The 25,810-nt window shown below is 40.9% G+C and overlaps 1 protein-coding gene across 4 annotated transcripts in view; it reads right to left on the bottom strand.

The window, feature by feature from the left end:
* Positions 1-16,714: 16,714 nt before the first annotated feature.
* The window catches only part of wrn (WRN RecQ like helicase), a 108,379-nt gene continuing 99,283 nt past the window's right edge, over positions 16,715-25,810 (bottom strand). For 3 of the 4 annotated variants that reach the window (XM_055642065.1, XM_055642083.1, XM_055642074.1), the window contains exons 34-37: positions 25,075-25,223; positions 22,246-22,362; positions 19,159-19,320; positions 16,715-18,048 (exon numbers count right to left, since the gene is read on the bottom strand). In XM_055642065.1, coding sequence (XP_055498040.1) covers positions 17,938-18,048; positions 19,159-19,320; positions 22,246-22,362; positions 25,075-25,223 — 539 coding nt within the window. In that variant the 3' untranslated portion in view covers positions 16,715-17,937. The remainder of the gene's footprint in view (positions 18,049-19,158; positions 19,321-22,245; positions 22,363-25,074; positions 25,224-25,810) is intronic. The other variant, XM_055642090.1, reaches the window with a different exon arrangement.

The raw sequence follows: 25,810 nt of genomic DNA, 5'->3' as shown, positions 1-25,810 counted from the left end.
CTGTATAGCAACGGGTAATATTTATGATATTTAAGTAAACACCTTACTTTCATAACTTTCTTTGACAACAAGTAAATCTTAAACACTCTTTTGGAATGAGTATCGATGCTTGCACAATCCATCCAACTGAAAATTATACCATAAAAATTAATCCTAAAAAATCTCTTTTGTTCCTTTTGATGACGCACACAAGAATATTCTCCTGTTCAGCTCTCTACACCATTCCTTACATGCGGAATAGGTCTGAACGTGTTTGGGAATCATCGGTGCACATTCCCTCGGGAAGGGCTGGGTTGGACAGGGCTGAGCCCTCTTTGTGTGTGCGCACTCCTGCACCTGAATCCAACAAAAACAGCATTGGTGTGAGGCTGAGTCACTGCGGCATCCTGTAGGTGTGTTAGCAGATGTGTACCAAAGCTGCCCGTCAATGAAAGTATCAAAGGGAATTTAATTAGCTGAGAACGAGTGATTCAATGTACAGCCAATAATCCATGAAAGTATTTTTTTCTCTACTGACTTGAAATGTAAAGCATAGAATGTTGACACTTTCATTGGAATAGATAGATTGTCCCTATCCAGTCTCAAAATCACTCATCACTTTGAAGGCAACTATTGGGTGATTTCCAAAAAAAAAAATTTTTCCCTAGGAAATCAGGATTAACTTTTGCAACCTCTCACTATCTCTGCGATCTCTCAGGGTGGGTAATATTCTGATAAACTTCCTCAGTTGCCTCTTTATTATAGTCTTTAATATAGAGACTTTATTATAGTCAAATGCTAAGTCTTCATTATAGTCAAATATGAGGGACATAGGCTCAAGTTGGGAGGGGGAGAGCTTCAAGAAAATATGCAGGGCAGGTTTATTTTTTATATGGATAGTGGTGGGTGCCTGGAATGTGCCTTCTATGGTAGAAGACGACACAATAGGGACTTTCAAGAGGCAATTAAACACATAAATATGTGGGGAATGGGGGGGTAAGGAACATGTCCGGATAGAATGCATCATGGGCCATTGTGGGCCAAAGGGCCTGTTCCTGTGCTATATTGTTCTGTGTTCTATATTAGTCCTCAAAAAGGGTGTCCAAGATTATCCTCCAGCTGTGGTGTGACCAATGAATAATAGTATTCTTTTGTGATTTATTTGGCTCTGTTCCTCTATTTATTAACTCATGTACAAATTTATAAACTTCAGTAACCTGAATGATTCTTTTTGAAAACCACTTACCAACTCGCAGTACAATCTTAAAGAATTTCTGTGTAGAAATATCAAGACTACTTTGCTCATATTTTTTTTAAATGGGCTATTTCCATTAATGTGCTTTCAAAGTGTAAGAATTTGGAAGTTGAATAGAATGAATGCCTTTTATTGTCATTCAAACAGCTTGGTATGAAAAAAATTGCATTTCTACAGTCTTGAAGCAGGGTCTCTACCCAAAATATCGCCTACCCATGCCCTCCAGAGATGCCTGACACACCGAGTTAATCCAGCACTTTGTGTACTATGTAAGGTTCCAGCACATGTATTCCTTGTGTCTCTACTTTACTGCTCCACTGCAAAATCTCCTCAAGATATGCCTACTTTGAAGAAGTTCACCTCCCAATCTTAAAAAAGAGTCCCCACCTGAGATGTGTAGGAAGGAACTGCAGATGCTGGTTTAAACTGAAGACAGACACAAAATGTTGGAGTAACTCAGCAGGTCAGGCAGCCTGCGTGTTTTGTTACACAACAGGTGACATTTCGAGTCAAGACCCTTCTTCAGATGCTGGGTTGTACTCAAGATTCCAGTAACTGCATTTCCTTGTGTTTTCAAATATATGGTTCAAGCTTCTGCCCTTCCACCATTTTATCCATATCAGTCTGAAACTTGCAGCATTCACTAATACAACCTACTATTTTGGTAACATAAGAATCAGGCATAGAATGCCAAATTGACACCTCAACATTTTCAGATTCAGATTCAGAGTCAAACTTTATTGTCATTGTGTAGTGTCCAGTACAGAGACACCGAAATGCAGTTAGCATCTCCCTAGAAGAGCGACATAGAATATGAGCAATAAATAAATATATTTACGTGCATTATTTTACATTATTCAATGAGATCATGGCTGATCTAATGTTGGCTTCAATCATTACTTATTTTCTTCGACTCTCTCATGATTCAGATGTTTGTCAGTCTCTGCCTTAAATATATTTGATGACTCCACCTCTGTGGTGGGACAGAGTAGGTCAAAGACTCACAACCCTCAGAGAAGATCTTGTTCCTCCTCTCTGTTGTGAATTAATGACCTTTTAATCTGAAACTATGACTTGAATTCTAGACAGCCCCATGAGAGGATGACAGATCTGAGACTATATACAGTGCCCTCCATAATGTTTGGTAAAAAGACCCATCATTTATTTATTTGCCTCTGTACTCCACGATTTGAGATTTGTAATAGAAAAAAGATCAAAAAAGATTTACATGTGGTTAAAGTGCACATTGCCAGATTTTAATAAAGGCCATTTTTATACATTTTTGTTTCACCATGTAGAAACTACAACAGCATTTATACATAGTCCCCCATTTCAGGGCATCATAATGTTTGAGACACAGCAATGTCATGTAAATGAAAGTAGTCATGTTTAGTATTTTGTTGCATATCCTTTGCATGCAATGACTGCTTGAAGTCTGCGATTCATGGACATCACCAGTTCGTGGGTGTCTTCTCTGGTGATGCTCTGCCAGGCCTGTATTGCAGCCATATTTAAATTATGCTTGTTTTGGGGGCTAGTCCCCTTCGGTTTTTTCTTCAGCATATAAAAGGCATGCTCAATTGGGTTCAGATCGGGTGATTGACTTCGCCACTCAAGAATATACTATTTGACAAAATTTAGCAGTATGTTTGGGATCTTGCTGCTCTAGAATGAACTGCCAGCCAATGAGTTTTGAGGCATTTGTTTGAACTTGAGCAGAAAGGATGTGTCTATACACTTCAAAATTCATTATGCTACTGCCATCAGCAATTGTATCATCAACGAAGATAAGTGAGCCAGTACCTTCAGCAGCCATATATGCCCAGGCCATAACACCCCCACCACCGTGTTTCACAGATGAGGTGGTATGCTTTGGATCTTGGGCAGTTCCTTCTCTCCTCCATACTTAGTTCTTGCCATCACTCTGATATGTTAATCTTCGGCTTATCAGTCCACAAGACCTTTTTCCAGAACCCTTTTAAGTAATTCTTGGCAAACTGCATCCTATTTATGCGACTAACCAATGGCTTGCTTCTTGCAGTGTAGCCTCTGTATTTCTGTTCATGAAGTCTTCTGCGGACAGTGGTCATTGACAAATCCACGCCTGACTCCTGGACAATGTTTCTGATCTGTCGGACAGGTGTTTGGGGATTTTTCTTTATTATAGAGAGAATTCTTCAATCATCCGCTGTGGAGGTCTTCCTTGGCCTGCCCGTCCCTTTGTGATTAGTAAGTTCACCAGTGCTCTCTTTCTTCTTAACGATGTTCCAAACAGTTGATTTTGATAAGCCTAAGGTTTGGCTGATGTCTCTAACAGTTTTCTTCTTGTTGTTTCTCATTCTCATAATGCCTTCTTTGACTTTTATTCGCACAACTTTGGTCCTCATGTTGATAAACAGCAATAAAAGTTTCCAAATGTCATGGAAAGGCTGGAGGAAAGACTAGGTGCTGGGAGATCTCTTATACCCGTATTAAGGAGACAATTAAACACACCTGAACAATTACAAACGCCCATGAAATCATGTGTCCCAAACATTATGATGCCCTGAAATGAGGGGGACTATGTATAAACACAGCTGTAATTTCTACATGGTGGAACCAAAATGTATAAAAATGGCCTTTAAATAAAATCTGACAATGTGCACTTTAACCACATGTGTTTTTTTCTATTACAAATCTCAAATTGTGGAGTACAGATGTAAATAAATAAATGATGGGTCTTTGTCCCAATCATTACGGAGGGCACTGTAATTTCCTGCTTTGTGCTTCTCTCCTTTCCTGAAAGAATTAATTCCAATGTCATCCTGTAAGGGACTAATATTTACTGTAATGATTGGGACAAAGACCCATAATTTATTTATTTACCTCTGTACTCCATAATTTGAGATTTGTAATAGAATTTTTTTTTTAATATTTTAATATCTGGGAGTCCACATCTCCGAGGATATGACATGGGCATCATACGCCTCAGCACTCGTGAGTAAGGCAAGGCAGTGCCTTTACCACCTCAGGCAATTGAGGAAATTCAGAGTGTCTCCGAGGATCCTCCAGTCGTTCTACGCAGCGGCGGTGGAAAGCATCTTGTCCAGGAACATTACCATTTGGTTTGGGAATTGCTCTGCCAAGGACAAGAAGGCTCTGCAGAGAGTAGTGCATTCGGCCGAATGCACTATGGGAACTTCACTTGCCCCCCTGCAGGAACTATACATCAGGAGGTGCAACTCCAGAGCCTATCATGAGAGACCCCTTCCACCCCTGCAACGGACTGTTCCAGCTGCTACGGTCAGGCAAACGCCTCCGTTGCCATGCGGTGAGAACGGAGAGGTTGAGAAGGAGTTTCTTCCCAGAGGCCATTCGGACTGTAAATGCCTATCTCACCAGGGACTAACTCTACTGAACGTTTTTTCCTTCCATTATTTATTATGTGAAAGAATATGTGTGTTATGATTGTGTTTATAGTTTGTTTGGTTGTTTGGTTGTTTGTCTTTTGCACAAAAGTCCGCGAGCATTGCCAATTTCATTTCACTGCACATCTCGTATGTGTATGTGACAAATAAACTTGACTTGATTCTCTCCCTTTTTATGTGCCTGATACATTACATGGTTTTAGACATTTTCTTTCATTTACTCTCACAATCTATCTTCCCCTTCTTTGTATTTTTCAGTTATCCATTGGTTTTTCTTAAGATGTCGATTCCTCTGGCCTGTCATACATCTTTGCAACATTTAATGGCATTTCTTTCAATTTGATACTTTGCCTAACTTCCTTTGTTAGCTTGAGATGGTGCATCTTTTAATAAAACCTTTCTCCCTCACTGGAATGCACTAAGCGGTAGATTTGCTGCGGTTTATGAAATATTTCCTTTCAATGTTTGTTATTCCTGATCTATAGTTACACCCATCAATCTATTCTCCCAGTTTATCTTATCTACCCATTGTTGAGATTGCCTTTGTTCAAAGCGAGGGCATCAGTTTCAACAATTCTCACCCTCAAAATGAAGTAGAAATTAAACCACGCTGAGATTAACTCTTTCCCAGAGGATTTTCAGTGTAAACCAATTAAACCCATTTTGTTCCACAATACCACAGATAGAATTGCCTACTTTCTGGTCAGTTTGCTCTGAGAAACCATCTCAAAAACATTCCATTAACTCATCCTCGATAATCCCCTTAATCCTTTTATAGATTAGACAAATAAAAGAGTTAGTCAAAAAAAAATTGCTGGAGGATGTAAACACAAGGAACTGCAGACTCTTTTACAAAAAAAATAAATAAAGTTCTGGAGTAACCCAGCAGGTCAGGTAGCTTCTCGTGAGAACATGGACAGACGATGTATGGTTTAATTTTAGTTTACTTTATTATTGTCATTGGTATCAAGGTTCAGCAAATAGCTTTTGCTGTGTGCTATACAATCAAAGACAAGACGTGATTACATTCAAGTGTAAAGTTACAGGATCAAGGGCACAACATTTTATGCAAGATAATGTCTGATAAAGTCTGATTAAAGATACTTCAAAGGTCTCCAATGAGGTAGATGTGATGTCAGGACTGCTCTCTAGCTGGTGAGAGGATGGTTCAGTTACGTGATGCAGCTGGGAAGAAGCTGTCCCTGAATCTGGTGGTGTGCGTGTTCAAACTTATGCACCTCTTGTCTGATGGGAGGGAAGACCGGGGCGAGCCTGGATCGTGATTATGCTGGTGGCCCTTGCTGGAGGAATTCAGCAGGTCAGGCAGCATCTGTGGAGGGAAATGGACAGGCAACAAGGGCAAGTCTGATAAGTCTGATACCTAATTCCTCCAGAGGTTTTTATTTACTCAATGTTCCAGCATTTGCAGACTCTTGCTGTTTATATGATAATTAATGTATGGTTACTGCCATACTTTTCTTTCAAGATTTACACGTTTTGTGTAGGCTGCCAACCTTACGACACTCCCAATACTTGAATATGTCTTTTTAGCTGTCACAGGAAGAATGTACCATGTGGGGTTTCTCCGAGTGCTCTGGTTTCCTCCCACACCCCACAGAAGTACAGATCTGCATGTTAATTGTCGTCTGTAAACATACATCAGGCTGTTATTCATTGACTACAACTTGATGCTCAACAACTTCATCTCCTCCAATCTTATTGTCAAGGTCAGGGAACTGGGTCTCTGCTCATCCCTGTGTAACTAGATCTTCGACTTCCCCATTGGCAGACCTCTGTCAATTGGCAACAAGACCTCCTCCTCGCTGACCATCAGCAGGGAGACTCCTCAGGGCTGCGTGCTCAGTCTGCTGCTCTACTCTCTTTAAGTCTGTGCAGTCTGACAGAGCTCGTGCCATCTTTAACCTCACCAAAAATACCCCTGTCGCTGGATGAATAAGGTGTAAAGGCAAGTACAGGAAGGAGATCGATAATCAGATTAAGTGCTGTCAGAACAATCTTGGTCTCAAAGTTAGCAAGAACAAGGAGCTGATTTTTTACTTCAGGAAAGGAAGGCTAGGGAACCATGCAAATGTCTTCATCTGCTGAACGAGTGGTGGAGCGAGGGAACGGCTTCAAATTCCTGTGTGTGCACATCTGTGATGATCTGTCCTGGGCCCAGTTCATTGATGTGATGACAAGGAGATCGCACCAATGTCTGTACTTCCTCAGATGTACAAAATCACCTACGCAGCCCTAACCACAACCCTACTTCCGCACTGAACTACTTGAAACTTGCACTATTAAGGTTGCAATATATTGGCTTTTTGCACTATCTGGGTCTAGTTTATTATCTGATAATTATTGTATTTTCTTATATAGGTGTTGCATTTAATGTGCCTAAAACTGCAGTTAGTAAGAATTACATTATTTCCGTTCATATCTGATTTATTTGACAAATAACCACTCTTGACTTACCTTTATTATCACATTCCCCTTAATTCCATACGCTTTGATCATCTTAACACACCTCTCTCCCACTGCATGGAATTCAATCCTGTTAGTCAGGCATGAGTTGCTTTTAACAAATCCAAGCAGTTAACCAGTTGCTTTCCAAATGTTAGTTAGTTTGACCCAGCCAGCAAATTGCCCACCACTGCTATCAGGCAAAGTGGCCTGTAATTTCTTGATTTATTTCACCATCCCTGTAACTGCAGCATCTCTCCAATTCTCAAGCACAGTAGCACAGCTGATAGAGCCGCAACCTCACAGCGCCACAGACCCGGGTTCGATCCTGACCTCGGGTGCTGCCTGCGTGGAATTTGCACGTTCTCCCTTTGATCGCATGGGTTTCCTCCTGGTGCTCCAGTTTTTGTGCAGGTTTGAAGGTTAATTGGTCTCAGTAAAAGAAAAGAAAATACTGCACGTGAGTAGGGAGTGGATGAGAAAGTGGGATAACATAAGACTAGTATGGGTGGGTGATCGTTGGTCAGCGTGGACACAATGTGCTGAAGGGCCTGTTTCGTGCTGTGTCTCTAAACGAAGCCAAGCACTATTCTTGCATCCAGTAACAACATAAATCATGTAACCAATGCCGCTGCTAACGCTACCTTTGCTTCCATCAGTAATCATTGAGTGCATACCGTCCAGACTAAATGACTTGCCAATCATCAATGAAGACATAGGAAACTGTGAGTGCTGGAGTCTTGAGCGAAATGGAAGGTGGTGGAGGAGCAAAGTGGGTCAGGCGACATTTGTATATTCCCATTCCCTCCCCTGATGTGGCCCGATCTGCTTAGTTCCTCCAGCACTCAATTACGTACATTTTATGGTGAAATCAATCTATCACTTTCAACTTTTTGCTCCTATAATTACTATAATTTTATGCTATATTCGATTCATACCCTCAAATTTTTCAGGTCTCATGGTAGAGCAGTCCAAACAAATCTTTGTCAAACTTCCATCTTCCCCATATCAATTACTTGAAAAATGTACCCAATTGCATTTAAAAGATACGTTATACACTGCTAGTTATTCCTTGTGAGGAAGCAATTCAAATCCACCAGCCTTTTGTGCAGAATCATTTCAAAATGTATTTCCTTATTCTGTGGCAAGGTTTTAATTAAAATATATTTATGTCCCCAACCCATAATCATAAATCAGAAGGGTCCCAATCTACAACGTGGCCTGTCCATTCCTCCACAGATGCTGCCTGACTCGTTGAGTTTCTCCAACGTTTTGTGTTTGGTTCAAGATTCCAGCATCTTCAGTCTCATGTGTAACTATTAATTGCTATTGTTCTTTTATTTATACATTAATTAAGGATTATTTTGCAATACAAGGCTTACTAAATTGTTGAGTATTTTTCATTGCCTTAAGTGCATTTTAATAGAGCTAGTAGAAAACACTCCCTTAAGGTAAAGAAATTGAAGCCCTTTGATCCATGACTCATGATATAATTCAACTGTCAGGTATCTTAAATGTCTCCGGCATTATTATGTGTCATATCTGAGGTTAGTATGCGTCACTAATCATCACTATGAAAATAATAACCCGTAACCCTGGAACATAAACAGAACAATGATCACAGTCAATGGGTTTCAGGCTAACAGGCACCAACTACAGTACCTTTTTTTTAACTCAACGGACTTTACCTTTGACTACCTTTGATTATCTTTAATTGCCTTCGATTACCAACGATAGCATCACGGCCTACTATGAGCTACCGCGACTAAACCTACGAGTAAAAAAAAATATTGATTTTTTTCCCTAGCGACGTTTTTGTACTCGTGGACATTTTTCAGCATGTTAAAAAAAACGCCGCGACCTAGCTGAGGCCTTGAATACGTGGGGAGTAGTCTCGAGCATGAAGGAGTTACAAAGACCTTGTGTCGACCATGCTGCGAGTATGAGTCGAGGGCAAACTCTTCTAAACTCGTGAATTAGGTCACCGCAGTGGGACAGGCCCTTTAGGAAGACAATGTTTTTAACTGCTGCGTGTAATGCTCTCACTCTACAGTACAGATGTGTTTCAACATAGGTATATAAAGGGCCTGTCCCACTAACGCGACTTTTCAGTGCCTGAAAAACCTCGAGTTGGATCAACCGTCAGCATGTTCGACCATCAGAGTTACAAAGAAAAAAACGCCGCGATGAAGCTGAGGCCTTGAATACGTGGGGAGTAGTCTCGAGCATGAAGGAGGCTTACAAAGACCTCACACACCTGCAGTATCAGGCGGGGGAGGCTGTCAAAATCTTCACACCTCGTGAATTAGGTCGCCTGCAGTGGGACAGGCCCCTTTAAGAAGACAATGGAGGGGCACTGCTGCTTACGGGGGGAGGGAACTCTACGCAGATGTTTTCAACAGTAGGTATATAGGGAAGGCTGTCCCACTAATCGAGTTTTCAGAAGAAAACCTCGAGTTGGATCAACCGTCAGTGATGAAACTGTGAGCCGGATCGACCATCAGCGCGCGCGCGCGCACACACACACACATCAAAGGCGGGGGAGCGCTGTCTGAAATTCACACCCGCGATGAACAGGAAGGTAAAGATGGCGTGCCGCGGCCCAGTTACGGTAAGTTCTTTAGATAGCGCGGAGAGGGGGGGGGGGGGGGCAGGGGGAGAGGGGGGGAGACAGGGGGAAAAAGGGGGGAAGAAGGGGGGGGGGGGGGGGGGGACGAAGGTGTGGAACATTTTTAAGAGGCCAGACAACTATTAATAAAGTTTAGCTGGCATTTAACATTAAAGGCCGGTTTACTTACCTATTTTTTCTCAACGAGCTTTACCTTCGATTACATACAATAGCATTACGACCTACCAGCAGCGTGTCAGTTCTTTCTACTTTTTTTGTTTTTTTTAGTATGTCCTAATGTGGGTTTTTGGTGTTATCTGTGTGTTTTGTGTGGGGGGTGGTGTGGGGGGGGGAAGGGGGAAACCGTTTTGGTCGCTTCCTCCATGGGGAGGCAACTTTTTTTATGTCGCCTCCCCCGTGGCCTAACAGCAAGAATCGCGTGGTCTTTCCTGGAGACGTGCCCGGGGCTTCAGCGGCGGGCGCAGCGCGGACTCTCGGCGTGGAGCGGGCGAGCCCTCGCTGGGGCTCGCCGGAGGGGAGCGCTCCGTTTGCTGACCCGCGGAAGCCTGAAGCCGCAGTCTGCAGAGCTCCAACTGGTGCAGCGTCCGCAGCCTGGGATCCCTCGTGGGGGATCCGGGGGAAGAAGAGCTCCAATTGCCGGCCCGCGGTCTACTTCTACCGCCAGCGCGGTGGGGTCTTACCATCAGGACCGGGGTCCCTCGCTGGGGACCACCGGAGGGGCTGCGGCGCCAACTTTAAATCTCCGACCGCTGGCCTGCGGCCTACACTGGCCTGAAGCCGCGGTCTCCGGTGGGGAAAAGGCGATTCTGGACTTACCTGGACTTTTACCTTGTCCTTTTACCATCTGGACGCCTGCAGCGACGGCTGCGGAGGGTTGAGGTCCCGACCACGGGGGGAAATGGAGGAGGACTGGCCAAGTTTTGTGCCTTCCACCACAGTGATGAATGCCGTGGTGGATGTTTGTGTTAAATGTTTAGTGTGTTTGTGTGTTCGTTATCATTGTACCGCTGCTGGCAAATTCATTTCACTTGCATTTTATGTGCAATGTGACGAATAAAACTGTATTGTATTGTATTGTACTACGACCTACCTCGACTAAACCTACAAGTAAAAAAATATCGATTTTTTCCCTGGCAACCTTTTTTTAAATCGCAGGTATTTCTCAGCATGTTGAAAAAAACCGCCGCGGCCTAGCTGAGGCCTTGAGTATGCGGGGACTACTCTCGAAGATGAAGGAGAGTTACAAAGACCTCCTCGGACCTCGTGTCGACCATGCTGCGTGTATGAGTCAAGGGCAAACTCTTCTAAACTCGCCAATTAGGTCACCGCAGTGGGACAGGCCCTTAACAGTTTTGCTTCTCATTTTTACTTACCAGTTTAGCATATCAACTGCACATTGAACTTTGGACTTTAGAGATACAGCAAGGAAACAGGCCCTTCGGCCCACAGAGTCCGCACAGACAAGCGGTCAACCTATATACTAACACTATCCAACACTCTAGGGACAATTTTACAACTTACAACAGCCAATTATCCTAGAAATCTGTACGTCTTTGAATGTGGGGGAAACTGGAGCACCTGGAAAAAACCCACACGGTCACAGAATTTACATAATCCATACATAGACACACAAAGCTGGAGTAACTCAGCGGGACAGGCAGCATCTCTGGAGAGAAGGAATGGGTGATGTTTTGAGTCGAGACCCTTCTCCAGTCTGAAGAATAGAGATACAACTTCTTTAGACTGAAGAAGGATCTAGACCTGAAACATCATCTATTCCTTCTCTCCAGAGATGCTGCTTGGCCCGCTGAGTTACTCCAGCTTTGTGTGTCTACTTTTGATTTAAACCAGCATCTGAAGTTCCTTCCTACTCCATATGGACATCACCCATCGTTAGGATTGAACCCAGGGCTCTGGTTCTGTAAGTCAGCAAATCTACCACTGTGCCACTGTGTTACCCTAAATTCCTTTGCATTTTACCAGCTCCATTTTCATTTGCCTTCTTTCATCCTTCTGTAAAACAGAAAATAACTATAGCTATTGGATATCCAAAATGTCAATGGTAAATTAAAATATATTAGTCTAGCTGTAAAACTATATTCTGCACTTGTTTGGGTTTTTTTTTGGGGGGGGGGGGGGGTTTTGCACTACCTGTTGTACTTATGTATGATAATGATCTGCTTGGATAGCAAGCAAAACATTGTTTTTCACTGCATTTCAGTATACAGTATGTGACAATAATAAACCAAGGCCAATGCAACACGAACTCCCTCCAGATATTGCCCTTTAAAGTTCAGTGGCCACATCTTTTCATGTTGTGCATGCACCGAGTATGTGTTGCCATTGCAGGCACCAGACCCAAAACAGATTGTGAACTTGCACAGAAAAGTGGAATCTCAGAACATCTGTTATGTTACCTATTGGTATTTTAGCACAGGGCCCTCAGAATGGAGATACTCTAACTAGGAACACATTGGAGGTCAATTCTGGATTAATTTTGGCATTCACGGTAATTAGTTTGTGAAAATCTGACAAGCCGTAATTGCGACAAGCTTCTATAAAGTCAAATTCGATTACAGCAATTACAGAGAGGTCTTCCAGCTGTCTGCCACAGGGAAAGGAATTGCAAAGGCTCTCTTCAGCTGTTTCCTCCCAGCGGCCAAGGAGCTCTCTGAGTCACCGTGCAGATTCCATCTGCCAGGACATACGTGCCAATTCCAAGAAAATGCGAGGGATTCCATCAACTGTCATCTGAGAGAATAATTCTGAAAATTTGTCTGCCCCACAAACTTGTATCCATTTTCTATCTGTCGGAACCAATGGTGGAGGACATCATGTTCAAACAATTGTTCTAAACAATGGGCCCACCATAAATCCAATTCCAAGCCAGATAGAGGCCAATCAGGACTGAATCATTGCAATCCTTTTATCAAAATGCCGCCTTATTACACCCGTCTCTTCTGCGACTCGATCGCTCAGCCGTAGAGTTGCTGCCTTACTTCGCCAGAGACCCGGGTTTGATCCTGACTGCGGGTGCTGTCATTATGGAGTTTGTACGTTCTGCCTGTGACCTCATCGGGTTTCTCCGGGTGCTCCGGTTTCCTCCCACATTCCAAAGACGTGCTGGTTTGTAAGTTAATTGGCTTCTATAAATTGCCCCAAGTATGCAGGATGCAAAACTGCAATAACATAGAACAAGTGTACGGGTCATTGTGTAGACTCGATGGGATGAAAGGCCTGTTTCCACATTGTATCTTAAAGCTAAAATAAAGTGATCTACAAAATTGATGGGAAACTATTCAACCTTGGTTGCCTCCACTCCAGAACTCATGTCACCCCAATCTCACTCACTGAGTTGCAAACCCCAGATGGCATTTATGTAAGTGACTACCAGGAGGCTATGCTCCAAACTCAGTTTCTCCTGGTTCGCTGAAAACAAAATGAAAAATGATAAAACAAAAATTGTCTACAAAACTCTGCATGACACCACTCACAAAATAAAGAGCTACAGTGAAATTTTTACTGTACTTAGGTACGTGTGACAATAAGGTACCATTGACTAAATGAACACTGTCAGCCTGCTCTCCCAAAATAACATGGCTAAAGACTCCAACACACTCATTTGACTCCATGATCTGAGTGCCCAACACTTGTCTCCCAAAGGTGGCATTGATGTCATAAGGCCTGTAACAGGAGGATAAAGAAATCACACCAACATGGTCTTACAGCCTCCTTTACACAGTATTATATTTTTAAACTTGTGGGCCTCCCTGGTCTGTGATCACTCTACGTAGAGCAGAAGCATTTGAGTGCCTTGAATTGCATTGACTGTAGCATGCTGACACCAAAGGACACAGAGCAAAACTCTACACCCTCCCCCACAAAAAAACACTTTTCCACACCATCAAGTACCTCCTACCCAAACTGGGAATAATCTGAAGATTCTGTGTTGAACTCAGAGTTGGACTGAAAGTAGATCAACCTCAACCCTGTGAACCTGCCTAAACTGCAGGTGTTTTATTTGGGATATTAATTGCCCAGTGCCCAGATCCTGTTTTACATGGCATGATAATAAGCTCAATAATTGCTCAGCCTTAATATTTGTAATGGCCATTTGCAGCTAAATACATTATTCCTTGAAAAATAAATTACATATTTGCAGTGGACAAGTATTTACTTTTATTTTACTGAATGCTGGCTGTTATTTTCTAGGGAACTATAAACACGAGCGAAGTATATCTAGTATCATAGAATTATACCCACATTTGAAGTTGATCACTGATTTCTCCTAAACTACAATGATCTATGTGCTCACTCCAATACTGAGAGACTCTTGCATTTTTGGAGGTACTGCCTCTCTGTCAAGATTAAACAGATTCTAGTCAGTCATACAGCGTGGAAACAGATCCTTCTGCCCAACTTGCCTACACAGACCAACCTGCCCTCACTTGGCCCAAATCCCTCTAAACCTTTCCTATCCACCAGCTACTATCTACTCCTTCAGAAGAAAGCAATCACATGGAAATATTTTAAGCATTTTCCCAGTAACATGGTTATTACTATTAGTCAAACCACAATAAAATCTGATTATCCAGTTATTTATTTCATTGCAATGTATGGGTTTCTGTTCTGAACAAATTGGCTGCTAACCCTCACTACCTTCCGAGCACCTCCAATTCAAGCATTTTCATGTTTGTGCAATATGTAATTGTTAGAATACATACCAGTTCTTTCTTTCATTTCCTTTGGAAATAATAGAGTTTATCATTCAAGCTAACGACAAATTGGGAACAGATGGGTTATTTGTGTTCTGGTACCTAATCTACAAATATAGAAGGGGCTGATTGGAAAGTCAAATGCAAAGTGATAAATGAGACTTAGCAAAAAAGTTGTGGTGCTAAGTCAAAGCAGAATTAAATCAACTGCTCACATGAATGTGAGGCGCTTCTTGACAGAGTACAATCGATATTTAGAACATCTTTTAACCAAGGCAATGAAACAAATCTGCTTGAGAGAAATACTATTGCAGTGATTGGCAAACTGATGCAATATAATTGAAATGAATAAATAATAATTTAATTTAAAAATCCTCTAAATTTAGCAAACGACCCCAGCATTGACACTATGCCTTCCTCATGCAACACCTGATCATTCACATTTAATGCCCGCTCCTGCTAAATGCATCAGTCCCAAACACTGGTTGCCACATTTTACATCTTAAGCAGTCACACGCAAAGAAAATTTGATTTCACAACCAAATCCTGGTTAAAGCTCAGGATCAGATTGTGATTGCATGCTGTAAGAGTGATTGTAGATCATACACATGTGTCACAAAATAGATGTTTATCATCACATCGTAAGTGATAGCAGAATTAAGCCATTCGGCCCATCAAGTCTACTCTGCCATTTCATCGTGGCTGATCTACCTCTCCTGATCCCATTCTCCTGTTTTCTCCCCATAACCTCTGACACCTGTACTAATCAAGAACCTATCTCTGCTTTAAATATGTCCGCTAACTTGGCCTCCACAGCCTTTCTTGGCAAAGAATTCCACAGATTCACCACTCTCTGACTATAGAAATTCTTAATCTTCCTAAAAGAAAGTCCTTTAATTCTCAGGCTATGACTTCTAGTCCTAGACTCTCCCACGAGTGGAAACATCCTCTCCACATCCACTATAGTCAAGCCTTTCACTATTCTGTACCTTTCAATTAGGTCCCTCATCATTCTTCTGAACTCCAGCGAGTACAGGCCCAGTGCTATCAAACGCTCATCATAGGTTAGCCCACTCATTCCTGGGATTATTCTTGTAAACCTTCTCCATCTCCAGATGGACCATCTCCAGAGCCAGCACATCCTTCCTCAGATAAGGTGCCCAATTTTATATTTTATGTTATGCCTAAAATTATATTTAGAACTTAGAACAGTTCAGCACGAGAACAGCCTTTCGGCCCAAAATATTTGTGCCAACCCAATGCCAAGTAAAATGATCCAGATCCTCCACTCCCGGCCTATCTAAAAACTTCTTAAACTTCACTACTGTTTCTGCCTCCACAACCAACCCTGGCACTAAAGCTGTGCCCTATATTTCTTGACATTTCTTCCCTTTTGACTTCTCTCACTTTCTTCAAGTTAATGGTGTAGCCATGACTCTCATGGGCCCTGGTATGCCTGTCTTTTTGTTGATTATGTCACAAAATTCTTGTTCCAGACATCCCCAACTCTTTCTTGCTATGTGGACGACTGCATCGGGCCTCCTGTACCCATGTATAATATGTTGATTTCATTAACTTTACAACTAACTTCCATCTTGCCTTCAAATTGGACCATCTCAGACACCTGCCTCCTTTCTTGACCTATCTTTCTCCATTACAAGGTACAGACTATCAACTGCAAATCCCCTGACTCCCAGTTATCTAGACTGCACTTATTCCCACTCTTCCTCCTCGTCTACTCTCAAATTCACCATATCTGTCACATCTGCCGTCAAAATGGAACTTTCCGTTTTAGGACATCTGCGATGTACTCTCTTAGGTCACTTAAATTAGGTCCCCCCCCCCCCCCCCATCCCCGCAGGTGGATTCCACATCTACATCACCACTGTGTCCTGTAGTTTTGCTCTCAAATGCACCCCACCCCCATCCCAACAGGATAAAGATAGAGTTCCCCTGGTCCTCACCTTTCATCTCACCAGTCTCTGCATCCAACACATCATTCTCTGATATTTCTGCCACCTTCAACCTGATCCCTTCATCAGTCACATCTTCCCATCCAAGCCACTTTCCGCACTCCCTCCTAAAATCCTTGGTTCACTCATCCCTTCTGACCCAAACCACCCCCATCCCAGGTACTTTCCTCTGCAACCTCAGGAGGGATGCACCATCTGTCCCTGTACCTCCTCCCTCACATCCATTCAGGAACCCCAACCCCTTGTATGTTGTATTATTTCTGTATATATACTGTTTAATCTGTGAGCTTCATGTGAACAAGGAATTTTATTGTACCCTGCCATATATGCAAATAAAAATCTGTAAAATATGAATCATTGTTTTCTTTTCGTCTATAGAAGTGTCTTGGTACCACTCGACATTACAACTGATAGACAAACTTGGAAAATTACCACTGGTTAGGAATGGAATTAACCTGTATTAATGTACCAGTGGCTGAGTGCATTGATATACCAAATCATTACAGTCAACACATTATATGGGAGAACATTTTGATTCCTTTTGTCACAAGAGATTACCTTGAAATCATCTGCAAATTTAGTAAAAAACTGCATTTAAAAAAAAAAAATTTGCGTCTTTTGGCACCAGATAACACTTATTATTAAGTTTTAATTTATTTAGATTAAACAACATTATTGTAGAAAAAATAGTTTCTGAAGAACTTCGCAAATATTGGTCCAACACTGATTTTCCGATAACTGGTGGCCCGTCACCTCATTTAATCTGGAATTAAATTACGAGAGTGCACTTGAAATCCCCCCCAAAAATGCTATGCCCAGGCTGGGTGAGGCATTGGGACTTCTGCAGCCAATTAGCAGGTAGAATTTGCCCCCTGCGGTCAGGGCTCTGGAATTCCAGCCCAGACGGAGTTGGCAGATCTGTTCCCATAATCGACTTCCGAGGTCAACTTTACAGGTCGGAATCTCAGCCTCCCTGAGGAAGTGACCTCTGATGGTCCAGCAAGCAAAACAGATAAACCAGCAAGGCGTTGGAACCAAGGGTGCCGGAAAATCAATGATGGACCTGAATTGTTATATTTTATCTTCAAACGTCTGTTGTAGACTATCTTATACATATAGGCAAATTCAAAGTAAATGAGAAACAATATTTTGTCAAAACATTCTTTCTCTTGCTCATGTTAGTGCAGGAATGATCCTACATATATTGCAGAATTCAGCAATTTATGTTCATGAGCAAGGTGACAGGTGTTGGTAGAACATTTTCACACTGCATGAGAATGCAGTGAATTTTGAATACATTCAAGATTAGGTTTTACAACAACAACATTATCATCTTGTCATCTTCTGCTGCTTCTATCTGCCTCACAGGTTTTTCACCAGGCTGTCCGTGGCAGAAATAAAGTGCGCGCAATGTAATTGAAATGCTGGGTGTGGCCCGAGAAACATTTTTATTTTGTCAACAACTGTAATGCAGTGTTGAGCCGTTTATTCCTTGGCCAGTGGTAGAAAAACAGTTTCAATTGAAGAGCCCTTTTTTCTTTTTTGCTTTCTTTACTGCAGTAGAAGAGAGGTCAAGAGGTTTTGAAGACCCAAACCATTCTGGGAGTTTTCTTTTGGCTGACTGACTCTGAAAAATAATGGTTAAACATGATATTATATTAAAGTCAATAGTAGAGTTTGGATCTCCCAAAAGGGCCCAGCCTGAACGGCCCAGCGAAAATCTGCTGCAGCTCTAATCACACTCTGTACACTCCATTCACTTTTATAATCTTATCATAAACACTCGCTACTGCCAAGTAATAGGTCTGTTTTAACAATGCTAGCTGCATATAAAAGTTGACAATTAAGCGCTTCTATGATTGTAGGATTCTACTCTAGATCATGCATAAAATACATTACAGCGGATAGTCATCATGAATTGGCAAAAACACCAAACAAAATTGCCGAAGTATTATTTGCTAGCAAAACCGAGGCATTAAATTGGCACATCAGTGATTGAACTATAGTATAGTTAAATACTTTGCACAAACTGATGATAGATTAATGTGGCATAAACATAATTTCCAATTGCACGAATAATACATACTTCTCATATTGCCTGGGAGCACATCTCCAGATCCTGTTAGGGTAACCTGATCACTCTTTTATACAATCAGAAAAGCAAATTTAACGTATCATGATTCTAGCTCAATTGTTGCTTGCTCACTGTTTTTGTGAATCGTGGAACAGTAAAGTGGTACAGAGAACACAATTCCGATAAATTACCAAACTGACTTTCCCAATCTTTTGCACAAATTTCAGTTTTATTAACATGGTTGTTGGCAAGTCAGTCACGTAGTTAGCCATTAACAAAACAGAAATATATTAATACAGCATGGACATGGTGGGCCAATATTATAAGACACAATATATGATATTGAAAGACACAAGGTGTTGGAGTAACTCAGGTCAGGCAGCATCTCTGGAGAACATGGATATGTGACTTTTTGGGCCAGGTCCATTCTTCAGAGAGAGTGACTTCAGCACTTTGTGTCCTTTTGTGTAAACCAGCGTCTACATATATGACACTGGTACTGGCAATGTTATGCCAAAATATACAGTGTCTAAGAAATGTGATGACGCCAAAAATTTATAAGATGCCCCAAAAGCAATAGGCAAAATAATTGGAAGTTAGTTAGCCTGACCTACAAAATGTCATATGAATGTCCATCAAACGAATTGTCTCACTGAGTCTCACCTCTGATTGTGAATCATCAAATAAATCCCTGTCGGAGGCATCAATCATTGGGTCATTCCAGGATGCAAAACTAACAGAGGAGACGTTTTTCTGACAACTTCTATCAGTGTGACTCTGACTGCAAGGTGCCACTGCAGGTTTTTCTGTGTCACTATGGTTCTCCTGTAGAAAAAAAGTGATTTAAGAGCCAGGAGCAAAATAGCTTTCAATAAACTACACACAGCATCTTTCAATAATGCTTCATAGGAGAATAATCTAAAACATCATAAGCCATGCTAAAGGAGGACGTGAAGAGGGGTGACCATGAGATGGTTGAGGGGCGGGATTAAAGGGCAACATTAAAAGGTCGAGAGGGAGATAGTGATAGACAAGGTTCAAGAAAACTAAAAACAATTGACTGAATAAACAGAAAGATCAGTAGGGATGAATGGACACAAAGTACTCTCCAAAAGATAGCCTGAGAAAAATCATACAATCCCCATCTGTGTTGCTGATTCTTCAATAAAACATCTCAAATCTTAAATGAATGTTCTTGAGTCCAGGAACGCAGATGGAAAAAAAAGAGCATGTCACCTCAGACAGGTCTATTCGATTAAGTGACAAAAAAGCACTCAAACTGCAAGATCTTTCTGAGATTAATACATGACATGAGGATGCTGGAAGACAACAGAATGCATGTAGGCAATGAGAAGTGAATAATCATGCAATAAAACATAAAACATGGCTCAGTGCTGCACACAAACAGGTCATTTGGTTCAGGAGGTTTGTGCCAAACATGATGCCAATTTAAACTACTTCTTTCTGCCTGCAAGTTATCTATATTCCGGCATACCCTGCATATGATGTGCCTTTCTTAAAGTTACTTAAATGCCACTATTCCATCGGGTTCCATCACCATTCCTGGCAGCATGCTACAATGTGAAAGTGGTTCAGTTGGATAAAATTGTGGCATACAAAATTGGGTATCAAGACCAGCAACAGTATAGAGAGAGAGAGAGAGAGAGAGAGTGAGATAGAGAGTGGGAGATTTGGGGACAGGTATTCAGCATAATCGAAAGTTCCAAAAGATTCACAATGGATCTACATTAATAGTGCCATTTAACTGGATTAAAAGGATGTATGCAGTTTGGGCATATTGGACCCGGAGATGATAATGCTTCTCAAAGTACTTCTCATCTCCTGAAAATCATTTCTGATTACGTCATGCAAAAGAAAGCCTGAGTTACAGAAATTATATGCATTTTTCTATCTTGTATTTCTGTGTTGATTCTAAGAAATGGATGTTTAGATTTCAAAATTATATACAAGCACAAAAAGACCATACAGTGCCCTCCATAATGTTTTGGACAAAGATGCATCATTTATTTATTTGCCTCTGTACTCTACAATTTGAGATTTGTAATAGAAAAAAAATCACATGTGGTTAAAGTGCACATTGTCAGATTTTAATAAAGGCCATTTTTAGACATTTTGGTTTCACCATGTAGAAATTACAACTGTGTTTAGTCCTCCCATTTCATGGCACTATAATGTTTGGGACACATGGCTTCACATGCGTTAATTGCCTCCTTAATGCTGGTATACAAGAGCTCTCAGCAGCTCGTCTTTCCTCCAGTCTTTCCATCATCTTTGGATACTTTTATTACTGTTTATCAAAATGAGGACCAAAGTTGTGCGAATGAAAGTCAAAGAAGCCATTATAAGACTGAGAACCAAGAATAAAACTGTTAAAGCACCAAATAGTTTTTCAAACCAAAAAATGGTAAATTCTTGAGTGGCCAAGTCAATCACCTGATCTGAACCCAATTGAGCACGCCTTTTATATGTTGTGGAGAAACCTTTGGAAACTTTTATTGCTGTTTATCAACATGAGGACCAAAGTTGTGCGAATGAAAGTCAAAGAAGCCATTATGAGAATGAGAAACAAGAATAAAAAGGGACTGGCAACTGATGACAGAGGAATTCTCTCCATAATAAAGAAAAATCCCCAAACACTTGTCCGACAGATCAGAAACACTCTTCAGAGTGGATTTGTCAATGACCACTGTCTACAGAAGACTTTATGAGCAGAAATACAGAGGCTTCACTGCAAGATGCAAACCACTGGTTAGCCACAAAAATAGGATGGCCAGGTTACAGTTTGCCCAGAAGTACTTAAAAGAGCAACCACAGTTCTGGAAAAAGAGCTTGTGGACAGATGAGACGAAGATTAACATATCAGAGTGATGGTAGGACCAAAGTATGGAGGAAGGAACTGCCCAAGATCTGTGAAATACGGTGGTGGGGATGTTATGGCCTGGGCATGTATGGCTGCTGAAGGTACTGGCTCACATATCTTCATTGATGATACAACTGCTGATGATAGTAGCATAATGAATTTTGAAGTGTATAGACACATCCTATCTGCTCAAGTTCAAACAAATGCCTCAAAACTCATTGGCATTTTACAGCAAGACAATGATCCCAAACGTACTATTAAAGCACCAAAGAAGTTTTTCAAACCAAAAAATGGTAAATTCTTGAGTGGCCAAGTCAATCACCTGATCTGAACCCAATTGAGCATGCCTTTTATATGTTGTGGAGAAACCTGAAGGGACTAGCCCCCAAAACAAGTAGAAGCTAAAGATGGCTGCAACACAGGCCTGGCAGATCATCAACAGAGAAGACACCCAGCAACTGGTGATGTCCATGAATCGCAGACTTCAAGCAGTCAATGCATAAAAAGGATATACAACAAAATACTAAACATGACTACTTTCATTTACATGACATTGCTGCATCCCAAACATTATGGTGCCGTGAAATGGGGGGGGGGGGGGGGACTATGTATAAACACTGCTGTAATTTCTACATGGTGAAACCAAAATGTACAAAAATGACCTTTATTAAAATCTGACAATGTGCACTTTAACCACATGTGATTTTTTTCTATTACAAATCTCAGATTGTAGATTACAGAGGCAAATAAATAAAGATGGTTCTTTGTCCCAAACATTATGGAGGGCACTGCACGAGGGCATTGTAGATGGTTACAAATCAAATATTTGGACAACAAAATATAAAAACTCATCATTGGAACTTACTCACCGGTGTTTGAAAATCATCAGACAACATTTTTGTACTTGCAGTAGGCTGTTTTAACGATTCTAAACTAACCAGGGGAACACTGATAGGCATTTCGTGACTGCTTCCCACATGCTTTCCCTGATGACAAAACATGCAAATTTTTAGTCTGAAAAAATTCAAGGTGCTTTGTGCAAAATATAAAGTTACTAAGGCAATGATGGGATATGACCTTTCACATTGTCAGGACAGTTCAAAGTACATTTGGGCCAATAAATTACTTTTGAGGCATTGTCACTGCTCTAATGCCATGAAAGTAATTTGGTATTTGCAGATGCTAAGATCCCTTAAAGCAATGTGATCATTGCCCAATTGATATGTTTTAGTTTATGTTGACGGATATCTTTTCTACGCAATAAAATTAATCAGAACATTTATTTACTGGGATTGAAATTTTAGACAAGTTTCAAATGCAGCGAACAGTAAAAATCTACAATAAAATATTTATTGCACCAGTCATAATTATAAGAAACAAGTTAGCCTGAGATGGTAGTAGTCATAATTATTTAACCAATCTAAGATGCAATTTATATTTCGCCAACTGTTTGTGGCCATTTTAAATATATTTGGCATATTGATTTGAACACCAAAAACAACTTTCTGAACAACTAGATGAAGGACTTATCTTTAGGGTAACAGGATCTTTTCCTGGCACTGATTATTGAAGCTTGTTATGACAGAACTGGTGTTCTCAAGCAAACTGGATTAAAGCTGTATGAACACGAAGTTCAAGACGAATAGTATTTAAATTGAAAAACTGGACACTGATACAGGATGTGGATATTGTTTGGAGATTGGAGAAAAGAGCCGTTTGTTGGGACAGAGGTATAAATATCATCAGGCTGCAGGTGCCAGATCATCTGCTTTCACGTGTCTGCCAATAATAAAGGATTTTTAACTGGTTTAGAAATACAACTACATTCCTCAAGGTTTACCATGTGACCAAGGACAAGTTTAACAAGTACATGGCACCCTGCTATTAGAACAATTCAGGTAATAGAAATTTGCCCTTATGGAATTTATAAATCACCATGAAAATTTGTGAATTTATGAGAACAAAACAAATAACTCAATGCAGGTGACCTTCTGCAATGTGGCCAAGGAGGAATGGAGGGGTATCGTGGTTGTGAAGTGATGGTTGAGTTCCTAGAAATCAGTCCACATCACACTTTTCCGTAACGTAAATCTGCATCATCTACACATGCATCAAGATACACAAGTTAAAAACAAAGTAAATTGTGATTTATTTTATTTTCCCCTCTAAAAAATTCTATTCTCCATCTCAAATTTTTGGCTAGCGAGGTGTGAAATCTGTTAAGAGCGAATTTCAAAATCCTGAACAGTAGTAATATGGGGTCAACTTGACAACAAACAAAAACAAAAAATGTGGTCATCTTTTGTCAAGATTTGCATTAGGTAAAATCACAATGCAGACAATTTTCAAGGAACACACACCTCTAACACAGGGGTGTATTGTATACAATATTTCATACTTTTAGATTAATCTATTTATTATATGCCACAAAAGGTATATAAATTATACAAAATGTTTATTTCTCCACCTCCCACTCAGAATTACATTAAGTTTGATATTGTTAGCAATAAATGACAAAAATAAATTCATAATTCATGCTCCAGAAGAAGAATCGTGATACAAATATGCAAAATAATTGTTGGTATTCTGCTGCCACCTATTGGCTTCCCAATACTCCAAAACAAATACGATTCAATAAAAAAATCTCAGTTAGGAAATACTATGGTACCATACCAAGAGCAAGCATACAGCATTTTATATTGCAATGGTACAAATATTATGTTACAGTGATTATTCTTGCTTGGATGTGTTTATATACTCTTTCAGTGTGCTGACTACTGTTGCCACATATGGTAATGGCAAAATGCACTGCAACATACAATGACTACTCAACCATTAAAGTTTCATTTTATATATTTCCAACGATCGCGCTGAAAGATCAGGTCAGTGCCCATGGTTATAGTTGCGAATACCTTGTTTACCTGGAGGCCATGTTCTCCAGAAGTTATTCCAGCACTGTTTTCTTTCAATTAATTTTTTTAATCAAAAAATATAAACACTATTAGGACAGTTTAGAAATTTGGTCGTGTTCAAAGAAAAGGAAAATAAGGAAGATAGACACAAAGTGCTGGAGTAACTCCACAGAAGCGGCAGCATCTGGAGGGGAGGGGAAGACATTGGGGAACCGGTGTGGAGGGACCACTGTGAAGAGCAATGTGGGCCCAGTGTTGGGGGGCCGCCGTGAAGAACAATGGGGACCCGGCGTGGGGGACCGCCACGGTGGGAGAACAAAGTGGGACCTGGTGTGGGGGAGAGGGAGGGCACTCTAGTTTACAATCCTCTGTCCAGAGGATAAGTCTGTTTTCATTTGTTCCAGTGAAGGCATTGTGCACACGGCAGCCAACCAATAGTCGTTTGTCTTTTTCTTTTTGTTTTCACTTTTAATTCCAAGTTTTTGTGTACCTTGTGACTGTGTTGTGACTGTTGGCAGACCAATTTCCCTCCGGGGATGAATAGAGTTTTATCGGATCGTATCTCTGGAGAAAAGGAATAGGCGACATTTCGGGTCGCAACCCTTCTTCAGACTGAAGCAATCGGGAGAAGGGTCCTGACCCAAAATGTCACTTAATCCTTTTCTCCAGAGATGCTGCCTCATCCGCAGAGTAACTCCAGCATTTTGTGTCTATCTTCGGTATAAACCAGCATCTGCAGTTCCTTCCTACACAAAGGAATATAAGGGTCTTAAATAAAATACTCACTGCTGTTTCAATCCAGTCTTTGACAAAAGATTCAAAAATTCTGGGTGCTGGAGAATTTGCTTTGGGAAATTTTGTTTCAACACTAGAACTTTGTGGTTGTCCAGGATGCTTGTCATCAATCGGTCTCTGAACAGATTCCCAGTTGAAATCTACAGATTCAACAAAAATCCAGGGTTCACTTAAAGGTAATACAATGATTTGATGACATTAAGAGTAAATAAGGAAAACGCGCTTCCTGTTTTGTTCTTTAGTATTTCTAATACTACACCATCTTAACACGTTTCCATTTGGGGATTTACATTAATATGTAGAAAGTTTTAAAAATATTACACATCATTCACCAGTCAACTGTATGTCATGGCACGGCATCGCTAGCAACACTGAGCCACAAAATGATATATGAAGACATTTGATTCAACCGTAAGAAAGGTTAAAACAAAGCCTGTACGGAGAGGCACACAGTGCATGAATGAATAAATCTGGTAATGCAGTAGTAATACTTTCTGAACAATTCACTCAACTTGAGTTCATTTACTGTTCATGGCATAATGAGGGTTGGAGTTCTGTGAATAAATTAAAGTTAAAAAAGCTTGCTTAATTAGAAGTCGCCTTGAAGTTGTCAAAGCTCATTGGTGTTCTTTCCAGATGGAAAAGGACCCTCCTCTCTGGGCGGATCTATATGTAAGTATAGTCCCAAACTAACTGCCCTCTGAAATCTCATAGAAAACAATTAGGT

This window comes from Leucoraja erinacea, chromosome 1 (genome assembly GCF_028641065.1).
Source record: "Leucoraja erinacea ecotype New England chromosome 1, Leri_hhj_1, whole genome shotgun sequence".
Classification (NCBI taxonomy): Eukaryota; Metazoa; Chordata; class Chondrichthyes; order Rajiformes; family Rajidae; genus Leucoraja; species Leucoraja erinaceus.
The sequence above is the reverse complement of the archived record's forward strand: the minus strand, read 5'-3'. Positions and strand labels throughout refer to the sequence as shown.